This window comes from Myiozetetes cayanensis, unplaced genomic scaffold, assembly GCF_022539395.1.
Source record: "Myiozetetes cayanensis isolate MyiCay16 unplaced genomic scaffold, myiCay2020 scf12, whole genome shotgun sequence".
In the NCBI taxonomy this organism is placed as follows: Eukaryota; Metazoa; Chordata; class Aves; order Passeriformes; family Tyrannidae; genus Myiozetetes; species Myiozetetes cayanensis.
The window spans coordinates 9,924,003-9,947,443 of record NW_026086826.1 but is presented as its reverse complement, the minus strand read 5'-3'; the positions used below and the strand labels follow the sequence as shown (position 1 = coordinate 9,947,443).

The following is a 23,441-nucleotide window of genomic DNA, read 5'->3' as shown; positions in this document are numbered from 1 at the left end:
GAACCTACATCATGTATTTTTTTCTGAATCCAAATGGCACTTTTTGGAACATTAAAAAAATTCCGTTAAAGCAAGGTCCATGTCTTCTATTTTGCCTTTGTTTCCTGAATGCTGTCCTCTATAATATAAAATAGAAACTGTAATATTAAAAGGAAATGTTAGTAATTCCCTGTTATAAATGTTGGTGAAATCAATTCATTCCTTTGAAAAGCATTTTTTTAATCTGGTCAGCATTTTTTATGAGTAGAAAATTCACAGAACTTCTGGTGAATAATTGGTGAGGTAGAGTGCAGTATTCACAACTACATGGAGTGATTTCCAGGAGGAATTTCAGTAATTATTCCTGCCATCATTGGAATACTAATAAATATCTCACTTTAGAAATATTTTATAGGTCAATTTTTTTGCCAAGATGCTCTTCTAGTAGTAAAGCAGCTTCAAGGGTTCTATTTACCCCATCTGAGGAACTGGGTAACATGCCTGAAAGATGCTGTAAGAATAGAATAATGAAGCATGTTGTAAACCACAACACACTTAAATATAAAATGTGTTATTTGCCTTAGTTACATGTAGGGTTTTTTAAAAAAAAGAGCTTCTTGTTTTCAGGAGATAAGAGAAGTATTTTATGAATACAGTCAACTATAGCAACTAAATACAAAGGAAATTTAGTGCTGTGGTTTGAGTACTAAGTAGTTTTCTGACGTTAGAAGAATTAAAAAGGGTTATTTGGAAGTGTTGTTCTGGAAGACGCTACAGACATAGTACAGAAAGCATAATAAAGCACTTAAATCTCCTTCCTGTGTCTTAATATATAGAAAATCAGAAGTGAGAAGGTAAATGCTTTAGAGCAAACAAAACTTAAGTATGAGCTATGGAGGCAGTTGTGAGTCTTTTCAGGCTGTGTAATTTAGGGAAGTGGAGGGAGAAGCAGGATGTTGAGTTCCAGAGGAGGGTCTGTAATTTGCAAGAGGAATTAGAGGAGTTAAACAGGGCACTTGGCTTTCCACATCTGCTGAGGGAGTGAATTTTTTTTGGTAGAATCTTAGTTTGTGCACGTGAACAGCAATATTCCTTCCACATTTAGAAGCTGCAAAAATATCAGTAAAGAAATGGCAGGAAAGAGCAGTGAGGGAGAGTCATTTGACTTTGTCACTGGAACCAGTGCGTTGTCCTGTTCTGTGGGTAAATGGCAAAACTGGAGGAGAGGACTGGCCCATGCAACAGTCTTAACAGAGATTGTTTTCTGTTCCAGGATAGCCAGAATTTTAATGCGTGGTCTGGCTTAGATTTTGCTGCTAAGCACGTTATAGAATTTGCTGTAATGAAGTGTCACAGAGACAGATTCACTGTTTTTTTTTTGTTTCCTTCTCATTTTCTCCTCTGTGTCAGTATCTTAAGCTCTTTCTTTCACCTCCTCTTCCTCCTTTTCTGGTTCTCACTTACAGGCCTTATTAACTGCAGTATATCAGTGGGGTTTGGATCAGTCCCTTGGGTTTCTGTTTGGAATTAGTGTAGTGCCTGCTGTAACAGATGAATAGTCTCATGTTCCCGAGCCTTGACCATTGGGGAAATGAGCTGATGAGTACAAAATAGTGTGAGCAGCACCAGAGAATTCATGGCCTCCTCTCCCTGGAGGGTAGAAAGAGCACTGGTGGCAAGGATGGGTTTTCCATCGTCTGCTCGTGTGTGGTCCCACTGCAGTTCTCTGTGTTAGGCTTTGTGGTCAGATGGGAAGTGGGTGATTTCTCCCTGGATTGCAATCCTTTATATTTGAACTGGTTTTAGTTTTCCAGAATCACACACTTTTAAAATAATTTTGTCACTTACATTTTACCCTTTCAGTATGTTGGGTTTGTTTAACACTTGCAAAACTGTGGGCATCAACATGATTATATTGGGTGCTTTGAAGGAAAAAAATTATTTTCAAGACTCCAGAGCCATGAAAGCAAGAGCTAAGGATGGTAGCACAGCTTTTGTTTTGTCAAACCAGGGCTTGGGAGGTACTGTCCTCTTGTCAAATCCCACTTTGGGGCTGTGGAAAACTTAAATACCTAGGGAATGCCAGGGCTTAGTTACAAATCCTCTCTAAGACTGCTTTTCTTTTTCATAAGCAGATGGAAACTGGTTTCAGGGGAGGCAACTTCTTAAGTTTTGAAGCCCTGAAGAAAATTAATTAATTCATGTATTTTAAAGCCAGAGGGGAAGTATTATGACAGTCTGGTCTGACCTCTTTCATAACTTGGGCCAGGGGAAGTCTCCTCATAACCTCTTCATGAGCCTGCTCAAGCGTGGTGGAAAAGACAAATGATTTGACAGAAACTGTTGTTTTACAAACGCATGGGGGAGGCAAGTGGAGCATGGGACTAATTTCCCCACACATAAAGGGTCCAACCTGTGTTAATCCTAACTGCAAAGAATTTATGGAAATGTTTTTTCACCGATGCTTTATGTTTTATGCTGGCGTAGGAGTAACAGAGAACACAGGCTTAAGACTTCTCTTGGAATTAAAAGCCAGTTAATTCCAGAATGCGCTGATTGTGTTTTTGCTGTAACCACTTAATAAGGCCACAGAAAATGTCAGTATTTTGTTAAAATGAAGAGCTCTGAATCCTCTTTAGGAAAAGCTGAGGCATGCACATAACATTGTAATAGCCAGAGCAGTAACAAGGCACGCAAGAAGATTGTTAGAGTGGATATGCATATGATGGTGGATTTTTTTTTTTGGAAATAGAGCTAACAAAATTTTGTCCTTAGAGCAGGGAGAGAAATGTGGCAGAACTGATCAAAGAAAATAGCATCTCATTGATAAAACACATGCTGCAGTACTTCCCACAGTTGGGAGACTGTAGTGTTTAACAACGGTGACCTAGATTGGAGGAGACAATAAAAGCTGTTGCAGTGAAGAGCAGATTGACTGCCATTCTCATCTGGGTAATAAATGGCTGAAATATGGACAGTGCATGGAAGTTTACTAATGTGGCTTACATAAAGACCTATACTTTTGGAGGAATTGTCTCTGTAGCAAATTCAGTTTGAACTATAGCTTGCATCTGACAGATGTTTATGCGCTCCTTCACAAAGATACCTATTACTTTATTCAAGGATCTATGAGCCTGTGAGAGTATGACCTGATTAGGTTTGAAAGTAAATCAATATGTGAACCTGTCCAAAAATAGACATGCATTTATTTTAAAAAATATTACTCAGTGGGATAGCCTCGAGGGGCTATAGCTTTTCTGGAGAGTTTCAAATGAGATAGCAGTCATATGTTGTTACTTTAAAATATTCAGTTCCATTCAGATGCTACTATTTCAGTTATCCTGTTGGAAGGAGCTGACAACAGGAGATGACATTCCTGATGCTTTGTACCCACAGCAGTCTTCTGAGACATTAAAACTTGCTTAACTCTAGACCCTGGTGGTATTTTGTATTTATTTTGAAATTATCTTTCTTAATAAATGGACCTATCATAAATATTTTCCTTTTGTGAATTGGTTCATGTAGAGTTATGTAGTTAACCTTTAGGTAAATATAAATCCAAATTGTCAAAAAATAAACTGTCAATCCAGCTGTGACTTGAGAGATGCTTTAAGTAAGTGCCATTGAGCTGTAAAGGCTGATGCATCCCTACTGTGCTGTAAAACTAAATATTATTAAATTGGGTTGCATGCAGGGGGAGGGGAAGGAGATGGGGGTTGTGAGGGACATCTGTTCTCTGCAGCACTTCTCTCCCTGTTTGTGGGGGGATTTGAGCGTAAGTGAAGAGCAGCTCTGTCTGCAGCCGGGTGAGAGAGTTCCCTCACAGCACAGCTCAGAGCTGTGCTGTTCCCATTGTGCCTGTGCTTGGAAAGAGTCATCTCCCTGTCCATGCACCTGGCCAAAGAGCACTTCAAATCCTGGAAGGATCGCTTTTGGAGCTGTTATTCCTTTTCCATCTGTGATCAGCCTTCGTTTGCTTTGTCCTTTTCTACTGCTTTCCTAACTAAGAATGTTAATCAAAATGCTGATAGTTTATTTGGTATATTACACCAAGAAGGTGTATTTGTCAACATCGCAACTTCAATTTTTCTGTTGCTTTATTTTTCCTCCTTTTCGCTCTTTGGCACTTATTCTGATTCCATAGAGGAGGAACAGGGAATTTTGTATTTCAAAATCAGTTCAGCAGATTTTGAAAAGCTATCTTTGAATATTCTATAATACACAGACAGACTTGAAGAGCTTATTAAAGAAAGCCCCTGACACACTTCAGCAATATTAAATCACTTCAGACGATGCATGGCAGTGTAATGTTACTGAAGCATTTTAAAATGTTGAAAGAGCCTGGATTTGAAAGTACTGGTGGCTTCACAGCCCTTACTGTGAAAAGTGATTTAAACTGTCAAAATTGTTTCAGTATTTGCAGTCTGTTACTTTCTTAAATAAGAAAGAAGGGACATTAGTAAACAACTTTAACTGCAGTTAATCTTTGGCCAGCTAACCAGCTGATATGCTGGGTTAATATCTTTATTAAATGCTTATTTAATAAGTGGGCAGCTGTTCAGACAGGCCAGATGGACTTCACTGTAATTGTGCTAATAATGAGAACTTTCTCACAAAAGGAAAGGGCAATAAGAAGATGCATTTGGTGAGGGAACATAATGACAAATGGCTTCAGGACAGTATGGTCCTCTGCCCTCGACAGACTGGCTGGAGTAGGTGGGTCATCCTTCAAAGCAAGAAGGATCAGCAGTAAGAATTGGAGTAATGTTTTGCTTAGATGTTTTTTCTTTGTGTGTTCTTTGCCATCCCAAGCCCTTCCTCCCTCATACTGCTCCAGCACATTTCTGCTGTGGGTTCACAGCTGGTGCATTTTTGTATCTCCCTAACAAACACATATTCTGTAAAACTGTATCTTGCTCTCTAAATGTTATCTTTTTGCCCTTATCCCATTTATATTTCATAGGTTTAATTAGCAATTCTCAGAGTTCTTTGCGAGAAAGATTACTAGATGGGTGTTAAAAATTACAGCCTTGTTTGCGTGGAGACAGATTCTTTTATACTGGAAACATTATCATAAGCAAGAGGAGTGGCAAAGTATGATGTTCTCAGCATGAGCAATGAATACATTTTTCATTTGTCTTTGTTCACGTAGAGAACGAGGGCACTGAAAGAGCATTGGAGTCAAAATTTGAACTTGCTGTCTGGCAACATGTTTATACCTTGGAATCATTGCATTTAAGAATTGAGTCCTTGCAGAATTTTTTGCTTTTGGTGACATTTCAAGCAACTTCTAAGATCGTAATCTTTGTCCCTCAGCTGCTGGTCCAAACTGTGCACCCTGAGTAGTGTCTTTAGCCTGTGTTAAGACATGCCAAAACATCTCAAATATAGATGTTTGAAGCTAGTCAGACATAACTGTGTTTAAGCATCTAAAATTGTGGACAACTGGCTCTGTAGATGAAGAACTTGATATGTTTCTTCCTCAGTAAGCTTGCAATGGTTTGCCTTTTTTTCTTCCCTTTATCTTTTAAACTCAGAAAATGACTGTTCCTTTGTTTCCTTCCTTAACAGCACTCGAAAGGAGTGAATGAGATGAACTGTTTGGGTTATAGTATCTGAAAGGCTAAATTATTCTCTTGGAGAGACGTTCTAAATGAGCCTGACCGAGATCCTGGATCTGTGTGAAGAGGACTAAGGATATAGGATGTCAACTGAGACAGAACTTCAAGTGGCTGTTAAAACCAGCACAAAGAAAGACTCCAAAAAGAAAGGTAGTGACTCATTTCTTTTTATTTGTATGTGTTTTGTACTTTAATCAGCTCCTACATCAGCCACCTTTTATGCATCTGTGGTTCTTCTGTTATCTGTGCACTCAGTGTAAGTGGAATTTGTTAAGCTCAGTGGAACTCTGGTACAGGGATATGAGTTTCAATTCTCTGACATCAAAATACCTCTTACTGAAATATACCTGAAATGTGAGAAAAAACGTACATGTTATTTATGGCTCACTAGAAGAAATACAATTTTAAAAATTACCTTGACAAAAGATAACTTTTTTTCCTGCTCTTGATAAATAGATTTTCTTCTAAAGGCTTTTTTTCCTACTTTCTTTTGAATTAACCAGAGCTTAAATGCACTTTCTGTTACTGGAGGTTGAGTCCTACTAACACTTTGTGAAGTTACAGAGAATTCAGCAGCAATCTGTAGAGACTTAATTGTACTCTGATAAAGGAAATATAAATGAGGAGGAGGAAAACTCAAAATCAAGAAGCTATGGATAAATGCGTGGTTGGGTTAGATCATATTTGTATTTACAATTTTGTCTCAGATTGTAGGATAGTTCTTTGGAGTGATGACCATGAGAAATGAGCTAATATGAATTTGGTGCTTATGGTTACTTGAAGATTTTCAGTAGGAATTTTTATTCTTAGATTTTTATTGGTAAATTTTTTTTGTTTATGGTTTTAAATACTGATAAACTTGGAGCCCAAGACCTTAATTTCTAGTGGTAATTCATGTTGTTCTGTGTAGCCATCTTTGATTTGTTTTTAAACCTATACATAAAATTGAGATTGAAAACAGAATTACTCAAAAAAGTAAAACAGAAAAGAAAAAGAAATCATACTAAATAGTTTTAATACCTGAGACAGCAAGATTTGAACTTTCATGTGAGCTTTTGAGTTTGTCATTCTGTTTCTTTCTATGGATGTATAATTTAGTCATTTATTTCTGAGGATTTTTTACATCTTTATAAGACAGAAAAAGTTTTCATCTTCGCTCATATATGTGTGTTGCGAATTTTACTCGTTGTAGATAACTGGTTGAAATTCTGGGCAGCTATAATATTTACTGCAGCAATTCTACCAAAACATTTACTTGTGTTTGCTTTAGCTTTTGTATCGGGAATCTCTACATTAGAGTTTGTAAGAGACACAGCAATTAAAAAAAATCAAGTGTTTGTTTGGGAAGATGATTTAGAAACCTTATGACTGCTCTAGGCCTAAACTTACAAGGAAAAAGTGATTCATTTAAGATAAAAAAGCTGTAGTTTGGCAAGGCAAAACCAGGGGACCTTTGATGTAAATTAGAATGTGATCTAAGAGAGATTTTTAAGGCAAATAAAGAAAGTGGTTTGGTTGTGCGATCATTCAGGTTTTTGGGGCAGGCAGGAAATTAAAAAATGTCTTCTTTGCAGTATGGATAACATCTTTTTGATGTGTGCCATCTATGTTTTCTCTTCCGCTAGAGGGTGAAACTTTTGAAAACAGCAAACAACTCTTTTAGGAACTTGATGTTTATGTTGATAAAATATTCAGCATCCAACTTCTGAAAACACTTTCATAAATCATAATAACTGAACGCCTCTCTGCACAGAATCTAATTCTATCTACCACATGGAAATTCTGAGAATTGCCTTCAGTGCTGAGGGGGAGTATAAAATACGTTGTGTGGCAGCGATCAGAGCTCCCTGCAGCAAGAACGAGTGTCTGAGGAGCTGGAAGGGACAGCATAGGGCAGTTGCACATCTGCAGGATTAATCTTGTTCTGTATTGTCTGTGCAGTCTGAGTGCATCTGATCACATCAGCCATCCCAGGGCTCTTACACAGACAAGGTACACAATGCACACACTGTTTGCTATTCAAATCCCACATAATGAGAGTCAAAAGAAACTTGTGTGCTCATTTACTTACCATTGAGTTGTATGCATTTGCCTATATTTCAACAAAGGAGCCCTCCATGAATGATGGACATGTGAAAAACAGGGATTTTTTTCTTCCCTTTTTTCCCCAAGTTCATTAACTGTGAGCAGTGGCAGGTAGCAAGTGCTAACATGGAGTTTCTAATGTTCCTAATCAATGAGTTTGATCCAGTGGAACTGAATATTCCCAAGATATTAGTCTTTGCTTTATAAACAGAAATTTCAGCTCTAGTGTTTTTCAGTGTTTTGCTGTTCTTCTGCAAGATCCATGAAGCCATCTCCATCCAGAGCAGAGGTGGACCTCTTTTGCTGTATTATCTACTGTTTTGATGGTTTCTTCCTGTCTTCTGCAGTTCACAGCACTGCAGGAAATGTCTGTCCCACAGATATATCCCACGCTGAAGGTCTGGGTTAACTGAAAGGGGATGAGGATTAGGACGGAGTTAGAGCATGGGACGTAGTTCTTTCTTTATCTCAGCATAAGTTTTCTGTATAGTGTCAGCTAAATCTTTAGCTCTCTTTTTGTCTGTATAAGGATCTAGTAAGCTGAAGTTTCTTATTTGAAGTGTTGAAATAATATGAAGCTTAATTCCTAAGATTTGTAAAGTATATGACTATGAAATATGATAAAATGTGAGATAAATGCAAGCAGTTTATTTAAGAACAATGGCCAAAAAGAAAATTATGGTTATTCAGATGATGTGATTTGTACATTTCTGTTATAGTGCTTACCTTGAGTAAAGCCACTGTAATGTCATTAGTTAACAATTTAATAACCTGGAGAGGTTAGAGGGAAGATCCGGGAGGAGTCTCATGGTTAATTAGTGCGTGTGAATGCAAAGTCCTGCTGCTGGGATGGACTAACTCCCTGCAGTGGGGTAGAATGTGTGTTTCAAGTTCCTTTAAGGTTTCTTATAACTACTTTTAGGCTCTGTTGCATTGACTACTGGCTTTGGGGTGACATGGAAATAGTTTGATTTCTGCTGCAGATGTGGCAAATGACAGTGGTCATGCAAAGATTTTACTGAATATTTCTTTTGTGTGCTGGGGACGCATCTCTTTTTGCAGTCATATGCAAAGCAGCTCTCTCTGAAACACTTCCCTCTAGACAGTGTTTTTACAGCCCTGAGCTTCCTAGTCATAGTCAACTCTCCAGTCTCTCCGCTGTCATCTGAGCTGGTTTGTAGGACAATATCCTGTTCCAACACTAAAGGGTTATTACTACAGGAAGGACAAGAACTTACATACAAAACCTTCTCAGAAGCTGCTATTTACAGAGTCTTAACATAGTGTAGGTAAGTTCAGTATTAACATGCTAATATCAAACTGTAATTTTGTATATTAACATTATCACCTGGATAATCTGAAAAGCAGGCTGTTGAAAAATCAAGTATGAATTTTGCTTTTTGTTCAGTCAGTATTGATCTGATGGATCCAGAATTTGATGGGCTCTGGAAACACTCCCTGGTCGTACTCGCAGCAGAGGGGTCAGAGTTTTAACTGACTTTGAAATACAGTTATGGAAATGGAGGTGAGCTGGGCAATTCCCTTCTTCCTCAGATTGTCACTGTTTGCTCCCTGTACTGTGAAGATTGCTGCCCATTGAGGGCCCATGTCTCACCCTGAACTCTACAGTCCTCCTTTCCACACTTTATTCCATTTTTCGAGCTTGCAGTACACTAGATGCTATTAGAGGAGATTATATTTCTGCCATCCCTCACCTCCAGCCCTAATCTTCATGCCACTCTTGCTGATACCTGGTAGTAACTTTGTTGTAATTACCTTTTTTGAGAACTTGCTCACATTTCAAAAGACATCCTGAAGAGGTCTCACATTGCTCTCTAAGTGGAAATGATGACAGATTCTTAGGAGATTTAGAAAGCTCTATTTGAGGACACTTTTTTTGATTTAGTTGTTTGGGGTTTTTTTTGAGCTTGACAAAAATCATGTGTTACTATAGCATTTAGAGATCTAATGATACAACTAATGCTCTTAAATGCTGATTTTATTTCATTTGTTTATGTCATCTGGTTCATTAAGAAGTGAATAAAAATTGTGTCTGTATCCTTCAAGATAGGAAATTAGAATTTTTTATTAGCCAGAGTTGTTACAAACATAAACCATGTTTGTCTTGTAGTACATGAGGGAAATGCCATTTTATAAGTGTGTATGGATTATTGAATCAAATTGAAAACATTTACTTGAGCCTATCGGAATTAAAATTGATTTAGAAACCTCTCCGGGGGAAATGTGTTGCATTGATGTTGAATTCACACTGATAACTGCCTTGGAAAATCCCTCCTTGAAAATTAACTGAAACAGTAAAACTAAAATGGGCTATCAGTGAAGTGAGCCAGGTTACCAAATTTCAGTGCAGATCTTCACCTGCCTGGGGGAGGGCAGGTGACTTTTCAAGGGATTTAGTTTCTTCCTCTTGTGCTTACATTCTATAATTTTTCTATTTGAAGCTTAGGGCTTTTTTGCAACATCATTATCTCATTGTATCCCCCATAGTAAGGCTTTTGAGTCAATTTTCAGAATGACAGGGACTTTTAAAAATGGTAACAAATACAGAGAGGAGCTTGGGCATATTGACAGTCAGCATCATGATTGTTGATGCTAAGGATCCCCTTGGGTGAAATTCCCCTGTTTAATGGGTTTCCACTGAATGTGTGGGAAGCACGTGGCATCTGGAAGCAGATTTCACAGCAGGCAGGGCGCCAAGCTGGGGATTGCTGTAACTGGCCAGTAGGAATAGGAAATTCCGAGAGGGTGTGATGTGCTAGGTCTCTGCTAGAGCTGGATGCCTTCTCTTCTTGTGAACTGGGCACTTTGTTCTGACTGGATGAATATCCAAGTTCCGAAGCCGTGCTTGAGGAGGGAGAGCTCAGGGAGCTGGTTAATACCAGGTAAGGAATTGCCCCACTTGCACCAGGAGGGCAGGAGGGGCTTTCATGGTAGGGCTTCCTTGGTGATGGGAGATCTGAGTTTGATCCTCTTGGGATCAGGATGGCAAAAAGCTTAACTGTCCCATTTTATCTCTCCTGATTAAAAGGAATGAAGTGGCTCCAGGACCATTCGTGTCTGTTGGATTGGGCCTCTGGCAGAGTCACATCTCTTTCCTGGATCTTTTAAACACTAATGAGAGACTGGGGTCTGTCTAACTATCTAAAGGAGAACCTTTGCATACCCAAGAGCAAAACTCTAGTCATACTAAGATCAAACAGGAGGTACCTAGTTAGTTTAAAAGCCTCTGGGGGAGGCAGCCTTTAAAGGAGGTTATGTTTTGTCATTTTCAGTTTTCATCATAGGTGCCTAATGCTACCCAAGTCCTGTTTGGGGCTTCTTAGACCTCATTTGCATCTAGTCTTTGGACTAATCATTGCTAAATTTGAGAGAGGAATGGAGGTTTTTGACTGGTGGGAAAGTTATAGTTTTGCTGACACATAGAAATCTCAATGCAGTTTTTACAACTTCATTTCCAGATTAGAACTTGAGTTTAAATTAATAAGTGCTATAAACAGTAATGATGGATTATTTTTTAAATTATTTAACTTTAGAACAAAATATTGTGATCAGCTAACAATAATGAAACCATCATCACTGTAATGAGGCATTTCAAGTTGTCAGGTTGGTATAGGTTCATTTATTTTTCCGATTACATAGCTAAGATTCATGAAATCCATGAAAATTCAAATTTGGTTTAAAGAGTAATGAAAGAGAGGCACAGTCAGGAGCTTATTTCATCGACGGGGAGTGGATTTGCTTTGTTTCCATGCAGTAGCTATGAGGTTTTCAATAATTTATAGATCAAGTAACAGCACCATTAATTGATACACTAATTGTGTCCACATGCCTGCCTTTAACAAATCTCTTCTGTGAAATGATTACTGACAATATTAATTGCACATCTTTTGAGTCTTGATATAAGTTATGAATTCATTCTCAAGTTGAAAGGGGGTGGGAAAATCATTAATTTTGACATTGTGTAGCTATAATTAACAAGAGTTATCCAATAACCTATCATCAATTAGAGAGCTCATGAATTGTATTTTAAATACCATGTACCGAAGGGGGGTCTGTGGTTGTTAATGGAATTGTTAATTCTTTGGGGGTGATGGATGTTGTATCTTGTTGTGGTTATAATGCGTGCTGTTGTTTGTAATTGAGAGAGGGATCTGACTAAGTTAAGGCTGGGGCACTTGTTACTTTGCTGCTCCTTGGTAAAGAAATCAATAATCTGTTGAATGTTAAGAATAACATTTCCTGAAAGCTTCTTTAGTAATTTCTCAATGTTTTAACCGTCGTCAAAGCCTTTCAGTTGAAACCAGCAATTAGGAGCTTAAGGCAATGCATATTCCACAGAGGATTTGACTCCTGTAACAGTCATTAAATACAGGTGGATGTTCCTCTGCTCCAAGGCTGGATGTACATTGGGAAACTTGCTGGTTGCTGGCACTGAGGATAACCTATGCATCCCGCTCAGCCTGTGCTGTACATTGTTTCTGGCTTCATCCTCTTATACTGTAAAACTACATCTGAGATTTGATTGAAACCTGGAGAAGGTGGGGCTGGAACTGGTAAGGAACTAGAACTTCCAAACAGGCAAAACAAATTAATTTTCAGGGAAATTTTTTCTCCACTTGCAGCTGTTGAAAATATTCTGAGCAAAATTCATATTAAGACCTTTGTAAATGAAAAGTTTTGTTCAGAGAGTTCAGGGAAGAAAATTCTATCGTGTAATGAATAACTGAGCAGGAGTGACCTAATTCATCCAGATTAGTAGCTAAAATACCTCCAGAGGTTTGGATTAGTAGAAGTTTCCTAATATGGCTCACAGAGAAATACTCTACAGGGACAAGTATGTTGATGGTGATAATGTTTTTGTAGCATTCTTCATCCAGAGATATTTGCTTGCCTAATAAATATTAATAGTAACGTTTCTGTCAGCATGTTGCACTACATGCATTTGAACACTTCTACTTTTCTGAAATATTTTACATTTACTACTGACATTATTGTTACTTGCAGAATTTCACATACAGTGCAATTAAGTGCTACTGTGTAATGCAAGTTAAAGGTATCAACAGTTGATAACTACTCCCATTGTGCTGAAGGAAAATCAAAGATAAGTAAATTTGGAATATTAGCTGCATCTCAGCAACCTTGAAAGGGTTAAGTTGCTCACTAATTTTCCCTGAAATAAAACAAGTAACACTTAGCATTGCTGTCCACATTTTTGCAGTGAATACTTTCTTATTTTGCTAGGGAAAATTCCTCCAAACGTATATAATCTTATATAATTTATGGAAAACAATGAGCTTTTGTGACCTGTGTACATATGGGGAAATATAAATTGATTTCAGATATAGTTAGATCTTTGCATTAAAAGCCAGTGCTGATCTCTCAATTACTTTCCTAAGATTACAGCACAAATCAGGGCAGACCTTGATGTGTAATCTGAGGATCGTGTTTCTTATTTTGTGCTTTAACCAATATGTCTGCTCTCTCAGTGTTTATATCACAGTAATTTCATTAATCAGCTTGTGAAGAAAAAGCTGTGGAGCTATGTGCAAGTTAACAGAAACATGCAGAGTTCGGTTTGTGTATTTCAGCAGCCTGAAACAGAAGTATTTAGTTATATATACTAGTAAAGTAATCACAAAAACTTTGGTTGAAAAATTACTGTATTCTTAATCATTGATGTCACAGACCTCTTGAACACTCACCACTTACAGTTAAGAAAAACTTGCTGACAAAATTGGTAGCATTTTGAAATACTATGGCTGAAATTGTAAGCCCTCCATTCATGCCTTATGGTAAATTCCTCTTTAAGAGCTCAAAGAAATATGTAGGGAATTTGGTGGAGTAATAGGCTCAGATTTCCTGTGATAAATATGTCAGGGCAGACATTCACTGTGCTCCTCATGAGTAAAGAAAAGATGTGGCTGTGATCCTTGTAGATGATTGCATCTATAGAATTGATATGGACATTGTTGGCCTTCCAGAATAAAGGTATATAATATATAATTCACAACATATTTGGGTTGTCCAGTGGTAAAGTGGATGAATGTGTTTAAGTGTAGCATTCTTCTTGAAACTGAATTCCTTTTCAAGATAAACTTGTCCTCAGAATAATTACATATTATTTGTATTATTTTTATCTAGACATTGTTATATATAATAGCTACTGTTAGTATAAAGACAGGAAAGAGACAATTTCTCTGCATTTACAGTTGGTTGGTTTTGCAGATGAAATGGTGTATTTAGTTTGTTTAACTGAGTAATGTGTTTGTGGGGGTCTTTTATATGGAAACAAAGGGCTGAATAAAAAGCAAGATTTTTTCAGTTCTTAAAGCTATTTTTAAATCCCCTTCATAGTCAGGTGTATTAGATGCTCTTAATTGATTTGTGGTTTTTTTACAATTCTTTCAATATGTATTTTAATGCAAGTGCCAAATGATCCAGTCTTAACATATTGTATGGATTTTGGACAGGCACAGAGAATATGAAAAATAATCAAGGTTCCCTCCAATGTGACCAGCATGAAATTTTTGTATTTAATAACTACTAACCAATGCCAAAAAATACCAAATGCTTTTGATTTTGCAGGAAAGAAGAAATCAGAGTACCTTTTGGTACATTTGCTCTCCCAGGAATGACTGTAGAATCCTGGAGTCCTACATGAAATAGGTTTTGGATACAAAAGCAGATGTGTCTCTCTGGAAGGTGATGGTGGATGGAAGCACTGTCAGAGCTGGGTAGTGAATGTGGGGATGTTGCCACGGGTCAGATCTGTGCTGAAGTACTGCTTAGAAAAGTAAAGGGTCCTTAGGTACTTCAGAAAGATTGTAAAGGTAGTGCATGAAGTTACTGGTACTTATCAGCTGTCTCACTGGAGACCTCCATCATTAGGGACCACCTTCTAAAATCTCTTTTTGTCTTGAACAACTCATTCTGCAGTCAGGTGTCCACACCAGAGTTTGCACCCCACAGGCCCAGAGCTCAGGTTGCTCTCTCTGTCTGGCTTGTTGGTTGGTGGTCCATCACAAGTAGGAGCTGCACCATGATTCACAGTTAGTGCTCTGTAGAGGGATATTTTCCAAACATGATCCATTTTCTAAACTGGAAAAGAAGGCCAGCCTTCCCTGCTTGAATCTGTGTGGCCTCTGTGAATAGAAACTCTGCATGAAACCAAGTCGTAAGGAGGAAGTACTTTAATGCTCATTTGCATCTTTCCTTCTATTTGTAACAATAGTGAGGCCAAAGCTGATTTCCCAGCACTGACCTAAACTTGAGATTTGACAAAGGCCATCTTTCAGTCTGTTTCTGTTTGTATAACCATGTGTGGAGGTACTCGACATCTTATAAGCTGCATGTTTCTGCTTTGACCTTCCCTGAACAGCCAGTGCTTCTCCCCCACAACCTGTCTCCACAGAGGAGGATCAGTGGAGTTGACTCACTTCTGATTTAGAAATAATGTTTATCCTGTTCTTGTGGCTCAAGCTGAAACACCAAACAAAAAAGGTTATCACTTATTTGCAAGCAGGTGAGTTTATCCACTTTATTTACTTATAATACTGTTGGCTTTTCCCAATTCCTTTTATTTATGCAGTTGTGTAGCACAGGAGAGTAGTTGCCAACACAATATCCATTATTATTCTGACAAGAACAGAGTAGCTTTCACTTCCATTTCCTGAAGACAGCATTACTCATTGCTACAAAACAGCAATGAAAGTAGGAGTAGTAGAGCGAATTATCGTTTGGCTCCCGAGTCCCAAAACGGCCATTCCTTGCTCCAAGTGGATCAAGTTTGAAGTAGAGGTGTGAGTAGTGTATGGTCTGTCTGGGCTTTGTGTCCTCTTTGTGATGGTTCAGTCAGGGAAGGGAACAAGCTGTTGCCTCATGAATACAAAAGTCAGTACATGTAGAACCAGAAATGTTAACATGATCATTTTTCCAGGATCTTCCATTAGAGGTAATTGAGTTGGATGAGCTACAGGGCCTGAGGGGATTCATCCTCTCCCAGATCCTCCTGGCAGTAGTTTCAGTGGTGGCAGGATGTCCTGCTTTGGGAGAGCCCTCCAGCATTGTCCACAAGTGCAGTAAGCTTTAGCCTTGACTTCATAAATATTTATGTTTCACAGCAAACTCTTCTACAAATGACAGGAGCAGCAGCTTCCTCTGGAGTCAACTTGCCTTTAATGTCTACCCCATTTTAACTACTAGCAAATGTTGAACAGCTAATCTATGATCTATAATTACACCTCTGATTCTCTTAGTTTAGTTAGAGGAAAAATTGTACAGTGAAAAGGATGATTCAGGGAGTGAAATGAAATTAAGCATAGTACGCCTTTTGAGGTTAGCTATTAATTTCACTTTTAAATATAAAATTGCCATTGAAGTAATAAGAGGGTAATATTCACACGTCATAATAATGTGCTGATAACTAGGTGGAAGGCAAAAACATGTGTAGTAGTTGGACGAACTAATCTTCTTTTTATACCTTGTGTTGCCTGTATAAGTTTTAAATTGAACTCAAATGTACAAAGTCACATAAAGTGAATTAAATGCACCGGGGAAATTGGGTGTACTCTGTATTCAGGCATGGCTTAAGTTTAATATTGACATGGTTACCTAGGTGTATTTAGTGTTTGCTGTATTTACTATTGTAGGGATGTTTATGGATTATATGTTTCTTTTAAAAAAATCACATATCTGAAATGTTTCTTTAAAAATAATGTGTTACCAGCCCTTTCCAGTACAACTGGATGTGGAAGAACATAGCATGTGCTAGTAGAAGCATGTCAAAAGGATGGCAGTGCTAGAGAGACACTGGAGATCAAAAGGAAAACTACCTACAAAATTCTTTATCTGGCTTGGGTATTTTCTTTCTCTGTGCTAGACTATAACTAAAGCAATACATTGTATCTATACCTCTGATTAATTGCATTAAAGGAATGCTGGGGCTGTAAGGTTAAGCACTAAAATTCTAAGGAAGCATAGACTCAAAGTTGCCTGGGTAAGCCTCATTTAACATCCCCTCAGGATATACATTTTCATACAGTTTTTAATGAGCTGAGTTCATCTTGCTATTTCCTGGAGACCTTTGTCCTGTTCAGTGAATGGAAGGACAGTGGTCAGGGAATGTGCTCCATTTGGTGCTGCTTTCTATGCCTGGCAGTCAAGATGGAGCTGCCTGCTTTGTTTGCATGATACTCCAACTTCAATGTGAATACATGGATATTGATGGGAGCACTAGAATGTCTAAATTCTTTATGTCTTAGAAAAATTCTTTTCTTATGTATTTCTTTTAAAAAGTCTGTTAATAGTCATGTAGATGTAAAAAGGAAGAGAGGTTGGCTTGTGAGAATTAAATAAATTAATTAAAGTGTAGGTGTTGAGGAATTACTCCTGGATAATTTTTCAACAAAATGAACAGGCATGTTAACAGAGGAACTTTCTGTAAAGAAATATTGTTTTCAATTCAGGTTTCATTAGGGAAACTTTAACAAATGCAAAAGGAGGTTTTGGACAGAGAAGCTTTGTGTGAGAGGAGTGGTGGATCCCTCAGGGAGGGGAGAAGAGCTGGACCCTTGTGCTGATTGAGGGGCATGGCTGGGGGGAACTCATATCCCTGGTGATTACCCTGGGCCACTGTGAGATACATATATATAGATATATATCCTTTCTTACTTCTTCGTTTGCTTTTGCAGCTCCATTTTCCTTTTGGGGAATATCAGAACAGAAAAAAATCTGAATATTTTCAGTGTAGATCCTATTTTTTAGCAAGTTTTAGCTGGAAGAAGGAAAAAACAAGTTTCAAATGAAGAGTCTGAATGACTGGACATCAGTGCAGGGCTTCAGAGGGGTGCAGTCACAGCAGGATTTGTGAGGGATTATTTTGGCAGAGGAACTAGTAAGAGGAACAAGTCAGAAAAGACTGAGGTCACAGCATTTTTGCAGAATTTGTTTAAGATACGGATGCTTAATGTGGTCACAGGGTTAGAGCAGAGAGGGATGAACAGTCTTTAATGATATTAAGAAGAGGTTTATTAGAGGTTATCTAACTCTGTTTAAAATGATGAAAAGGCCTGTACTTTGAAGCTCATCTGTAAGTGCATATGTTAATGAGGTCCAGGATAATGCAGGGTTATCTTCTTTCTTTTTAGGCCAAGTCCTTCCCTACTAGGCAAGTGTAGGTAGTTTTGCTCACTACAGCTTGGGTGTTCAAAAACAGGTTGATTTCCAACCTGAAAGCCCACTTTAATGCTAATTTGTATGTTCATGGCTGGAGTTTTATTAATGTAGAGAGATTAATTTAAGAGAGCAACAAGAATCCTGGAGTCAGATCTTGTGGAAGCAATGAATCTTTATTGTGTTTAAAAACATTTAGGATGTTATATTAATTTCATCATTCATTTTAAATTATCTCATAACCATTTTCAGGGACATGGTCATTTAAGCAAATAGAGATAAAGCAAATATATATCCCATATATTTAAAACCCTAGTAAACTCTCTGCAGTAACTCCTTAATTCAGTAATTCCTCATATTCTATTCAATGCATAAACTAGTAGTATACTGAAAAGATTATGAAGATAAAGAGGAAGTTGGGGTTTGTTTTTTTTTAATCTTGTGGTGGAACCAATCATTTGGGGCTAAATGTCCAAAGAGAAATCAGATACAGGATTTTTATTACGTGGAATTATTGCGTGTTTATGTGAAATACTTTGTGTCTTTGTATTAAACTCCTCAGTTCTTAAAACAAAATACAATTTTAAAAAATTATTTTGAGGGAAGATTTGTGTCCTTTTGGTAATGAAGCAATCAATGAAAATTTAAAAGTGCAATAAGAATTTCTATAAACATACCATGGAATATGTGTTTCCTGTTGCCTGATGATCATGTGAAGAGCAACAAATATAAAGATGTCACTATTAACAAGAAACCTGACTTTTTGCTGCTGAAGCCAAATTTCATAATAAGACTTTCACAAGAGAGGAAATCTGAAGCGTCATAATTTTGAGAAGCAACTGTAGGAATTGTTTTGCACCTTTTTGTTGAAGTCCAGCTTCCAGGAATGTCATATCAACACTTAATAGTTTTTAATATTTCATAATGAGAAAACTCATTTAGAGTCGTTGGCCAACACAAGAGTAAGAAAGTTAGAGCTACACATTTGTGTGAAATTACCAAAGAGGACTTTTATGTTTTATTAAAGTTATGTGGTGAATATTATACATTGTTTTCCACTGCTGCATTGCAGGGGAATGCTCTAGTTAGAGAGAGAGAGGGGAAGATACCAAAGGGGCATCTCTTAATTTGTTTTTTTCAGAAATGCGAAGTTATCTTGAGAAATGTAACTTGAAACTCGTGTGAGTTCACTGACCATCAGATGAACTCGGTGAGGTCAGCATTACATATTCTGTCCTTTCTTCTTGCTCTGTTCCACACACTCTATCTCTGGCAGAAAAGTCTAAACTGTTACAACATCATCTTTTGTTAATGCCCTATAACCTCTGCAGGCCAGATTTTGTCATTTCTGTCATTTCACACTAATTATATCCAAACACAAGCTGATTTTTTTTCTCTCAAAGCAGATGATGTTTGGAGGAGACTGAATTCTCTAAGGTTAGTAATGAAGTTTCCATTTGAAGTAACCTAGTTCAAAGGGAAAAAATTTCCCCTTTAGGTTTAGAGCAAAGGTTCTAAAAGCCTGAGATGTGAAAATAAAGAGGCACTAGTTATAAATACCTTTCAAATTATGTCTCTTTAGACTTGCTGAAATGTGTGGTTAAGCTTCTTTTTAGCTGCTTTAAAATATTCAAGGTTATTGGCCTGCATTAAACTCAAAACCCTTTAAGTACCATTTTTTTTAAACCAAGTTATTCAGAACTGACAAGCGGAAAGATTTAGAAATGGGGGTCTGTGAGGAGAAAAAAACCCCAACAGACTTGAAAAAAGGAACTGGGTATTTTCTTCTAAAGAACTACTGCTAATATTTTTACACTCATAAATGAATTATCTTAATTGCCAATAGTAGGTGTATAACACAAGCAGTTCCCTATTGCCAGTACTGTTTATGCAAACTGAGCATCCCTGAGTATTTAGTCAGCCAGACTTTCATGTCTAAAACACATTAATATGTTTTTGCTGGTATGACCAAGGCAAAATATTGCAAGTTCATCACTGTTCTGAGTTCCTTTGCCAGCATTTGAAGTAGGATTTTCATTTGATCTGTTGTGTGTGATTGGCTTTGAGGTTTGAGATTTCATAATTAATACGTTCCTATTCATCAGAATTTCACTTACTTATATACAACACTTGAATTTACAAGTTTGCTTGGAGGTGATGGAATTCTTCCAAATGACGGTGCTTCAAGTACCAGTTTAGAAGGGGAACTGTATCACAGCTGGAGGTGAATCCCAATAGTCATTATATCAAGCTGAAGCACCGGATTCAGTGTATGATTGGAGGTGGCTGTTTGTGCTTCCTCTTTTCAAAACCTTGTAGCACGTAAGGGTTGTTAGAGATGACAAGGTTGTGCCAGAAGTGTTGAATCACTCCGAGTATATCAAGCCACTGGATCCTGCAGATTTTTATTTCATATGTCAGATGGAGGTGTGGCTAAAGCTTCATATGACTCTTCTTTAATGTACTTAACCTTTGTACCAGAAGAATTTTTTATTCATTTAGTTGCTAAGTACGAAAGGAGATTGGAGCAGCATGCCGCTGCAAAACTCTGCAAACGCTGTAATCATGGTATTAACCCACTTCAAAGCCTTAGGAGCACACTCACTTTGTGAGAGGAGTAAGAATGTTCTCATCACTCTGAGTTTGCTGTTCATTTATCTGTGTCTCAAACTGAAAGGCTACAGTGGAAATGATGGTCCCATCTTCCTCTCCACTTAGAGGAATAAGAGTTTCATACAAATTTTCTGTGCCTCCATGAGAAGGTTTGTACCTATTCCTGCTGTTCATAGAGGTAGATATTTTCCTAGTACATGGAATGTTGTTTGGGAAAAGGAGTGAATGAGTTGGTATATCCCAAAGTAATTTGCCAGTCAACTTTGGATTCCAGCTTACAACAGCTTATAGTTATTACCAGCATATTTCAGCATTTTAGGCACGAGAATTGAGTATAAAAAGGCAGCGTTCATGTGCACCATATACAGTTTTCATGACTATGATACCGAAGATTCCATTCATCTAAAACTAACCTGATTTTTCAGTTAGAGACCCATGTACAGAAATTTAAGTATGGTTGGTCTTATAGCCAGAGTTGTACATGACCTGATGCTTCTTCCCTGCTTTGCAACTGAAATTCAGCTTTGCAGATTTGCTGGCATGATTTTGGGACTACTCCTGCACATGACTAGCGTTGTTAACATGTTAATATGTTTAGAGGAAGTCACACAGACTGTTTCATTAAAGGCTGAGTTGACCCAAAAATGGAGCCTTCAAGAAAAGAAGAGTAAGAAGGGAGAAGGAATTGTTGCTGTTAATCCTGTTTATTACACAGAACTCGATACATGGTCACAGCACTGCATCTGCACCATGCCTTGCCTCCTTAAAAAGAGAAGAAGGTGGGATCTGTTTCTAGACAAACTTACTCTGTTTTCCTTTCAGTTAATTTTCAGTGAAAAGAAGCAACTGCACTCATAATAATGGCAAGTTGGCAGCAACAGTGAAGAAGGGAAAATTCACGCCTTTGCAGCTAAACATTTTGTTCTGAACTGTATTTTAATTACAAAAATGTCACTTCATGATAAATGAAGCTTTCTGCTTCTAGCTGGTTTCAATTAAGTTTTGTTTTAAAAAGGAAGAATAGGTTTTAATAAGGCTCAAAATACATAAAAATATTTCATTTTGACTTCAGTAGAACAAAGAGGATTTTAATATTGAATCAGTATTGAATAACTTGAAGTTATCTTGGCTGTGGGCCTTGGTTTCTTACTGTCCAGGTTGCTCTTTTTACTGGCCAGGGTCACCACTGGTTCCAGTGGGTGTTACCTTTCCAAATGCTGAATTGCTGCATCCCAAATGCTGCAGAAAAAGTCAAACCAACCTTGTGCTTGGGGTTTCTTTGTGCTTAGAGATTTTACGGAATTAGGCACGCAAACATGGACTAACTTCATGTTTAAGGATTTTACCTGAAAGGAAGAAGCTGTTTCCAGGAAAATTCAACAGTTCCAGCAAAAATACTACTATTTTATCTTAAAAATGAGGTTAAGCCTTTATCCTCCGATGTGTGCAGGTCAGTTTTTGTCACAGCTGTGCCAGAGTGCTTGCTCCTGACTCCATAATTAGAAAGGAAATACTGCATGACCACAGGGATTCAGCTGGAGCTAAGAAAGTTGGTGAAAGCCATGGAAGTGATAGCTATGGATGCATAGGAAACTAAAGCAATCGGACCTTCCTTGCTTAGGTTTCCCTGGGAGTAGCAGCACCCAGTTGGATTTGCCAGGAGATGACAGAACACCAGCAGAATCATAGAATCATTATGGATGGAAAAGACCTTTGAGAGCATTGGGTCTGTCAACCCAGCACCACCACGTTCTCCACTAAACCACACCCTCGAGTGCCAAATCCACATGGATTTTGAACACTTCCAGTGGTAACTCCACCACTCCCCTGGCAGCCTTTTCCAATGCTCTACAACCCCTTTCCATGAAGAAATTTTTCCTCATATCCAGTCTAAGCCTTCCGTGGTGCAACTGTTGCCATGATGAAAATGAAAGAAGAGTGGCTTGAACTTTGTTCTTGGTGGCTTGAACAGGTGCTCTGGAAAACAATAGAAAGTTCTTTTGGGAATGAGAGTTACTGATATGGCAGTGTAGGCCAGCATGGGCAAGGATACGCTGACATGTTCAGGCAGGGTTCTTGACAGCTTCCATTTGTTTTCCCAGTCGAAGTGGAAAATTTCACCTGCAGATTGGAAACATTTAGTGAGATAGTGAAATAGATGTGTTTTATATAAGTAAAAACCTGCCTGAAAAGAGCAGAAATCTTTGCTTTTCACCTCTTCAGGTAATTTCATGTGTGAAAGATAAAGGTCTCTGCTGACAGAAAGATCTTAATGTGGGGAATAAACATGGTGGTGTAAAAATCTCAAGTTTAACTTGACTTTTGAGTTAGTGGATTCATCAGAAAACATTTACTAGATATATTCTGTCTGGATCATATAAATCATTAACTTCCATACCAAAGTATCCTTGGTGAGATTTCACATGAGCAGGAAACCTACCACAAAATGTTTACACTCTTGTGGGAAATTAAGAAGAGAGGATTAATTTTTTAGTTTGCTAGAGCTGTCCCACTTAAGACAAATTTGCTGGGGACTCTACTTTGGAACTAATGCAAAAGTTTTGCACATTTAATGTGGTGGGCTCAGCTCTCAGTTGTGTCAAAAACAGTGCAGATAAATTTCCCAGAAGTTACCAAACCAAGGCATTATTTTAAATTACAGTTCCTCCTAGCTGAAACCAGACTTCTGCAGTTTGGAAGGTCTTTTCCTAGAATATACACTTTTAAATGGTTACATTTTTGTATGCTTTGAAGATAAAATTGTGTTTGTTTTTCAAGCTTGACCATTCCATCCTAATTAGGACTAGCTTAAGTATGTAAGGGCTGTTAGCTTTGTGGAGAAACAGATGTTAGAACCATTTCATGTTAGCACTGATATGCCTGGTTTGTTGATTGTTGTTGGTTTTATCTATTATAGTCTTCTTTCCTAGTAAGTGACCATTAAATTGTGAT

General features: G+C 37.8%; 1 protein-coding gene across 26 annotated transcripts in view; it reads left to right on the top strand.

Moving 5' to 3' along the window:
- The window catches only part of DAB1 (DAB adaptor protein 1), a 433,401-nt gene that overhangs the window by 320,002 nt on the left and 89,958 nt on the right, over positions 1-23,441 (top strand). For 14 of the 26 annotated variants that reach the window (XM_050307494.1, XM_050307490.1, XM_050307487.1 and 11 more), the window contains one exon: positions 5,551-5,750. The exons of the other annotated variants lie outside the window; for them this stretch is intronic. In XM_050307494.1, coding sequence (XP_050163451.1) covers positions 5,684-5,750 — 67 coding nt within the window. In that variant the 5' untranslated portion in view covers positions 5,551-5,683. The remainder of the gene's footprint in view (positions 1-5,550; positions 5,751-23,441) is intronic. 26 annotated transcript variants of the gene reach the window in all.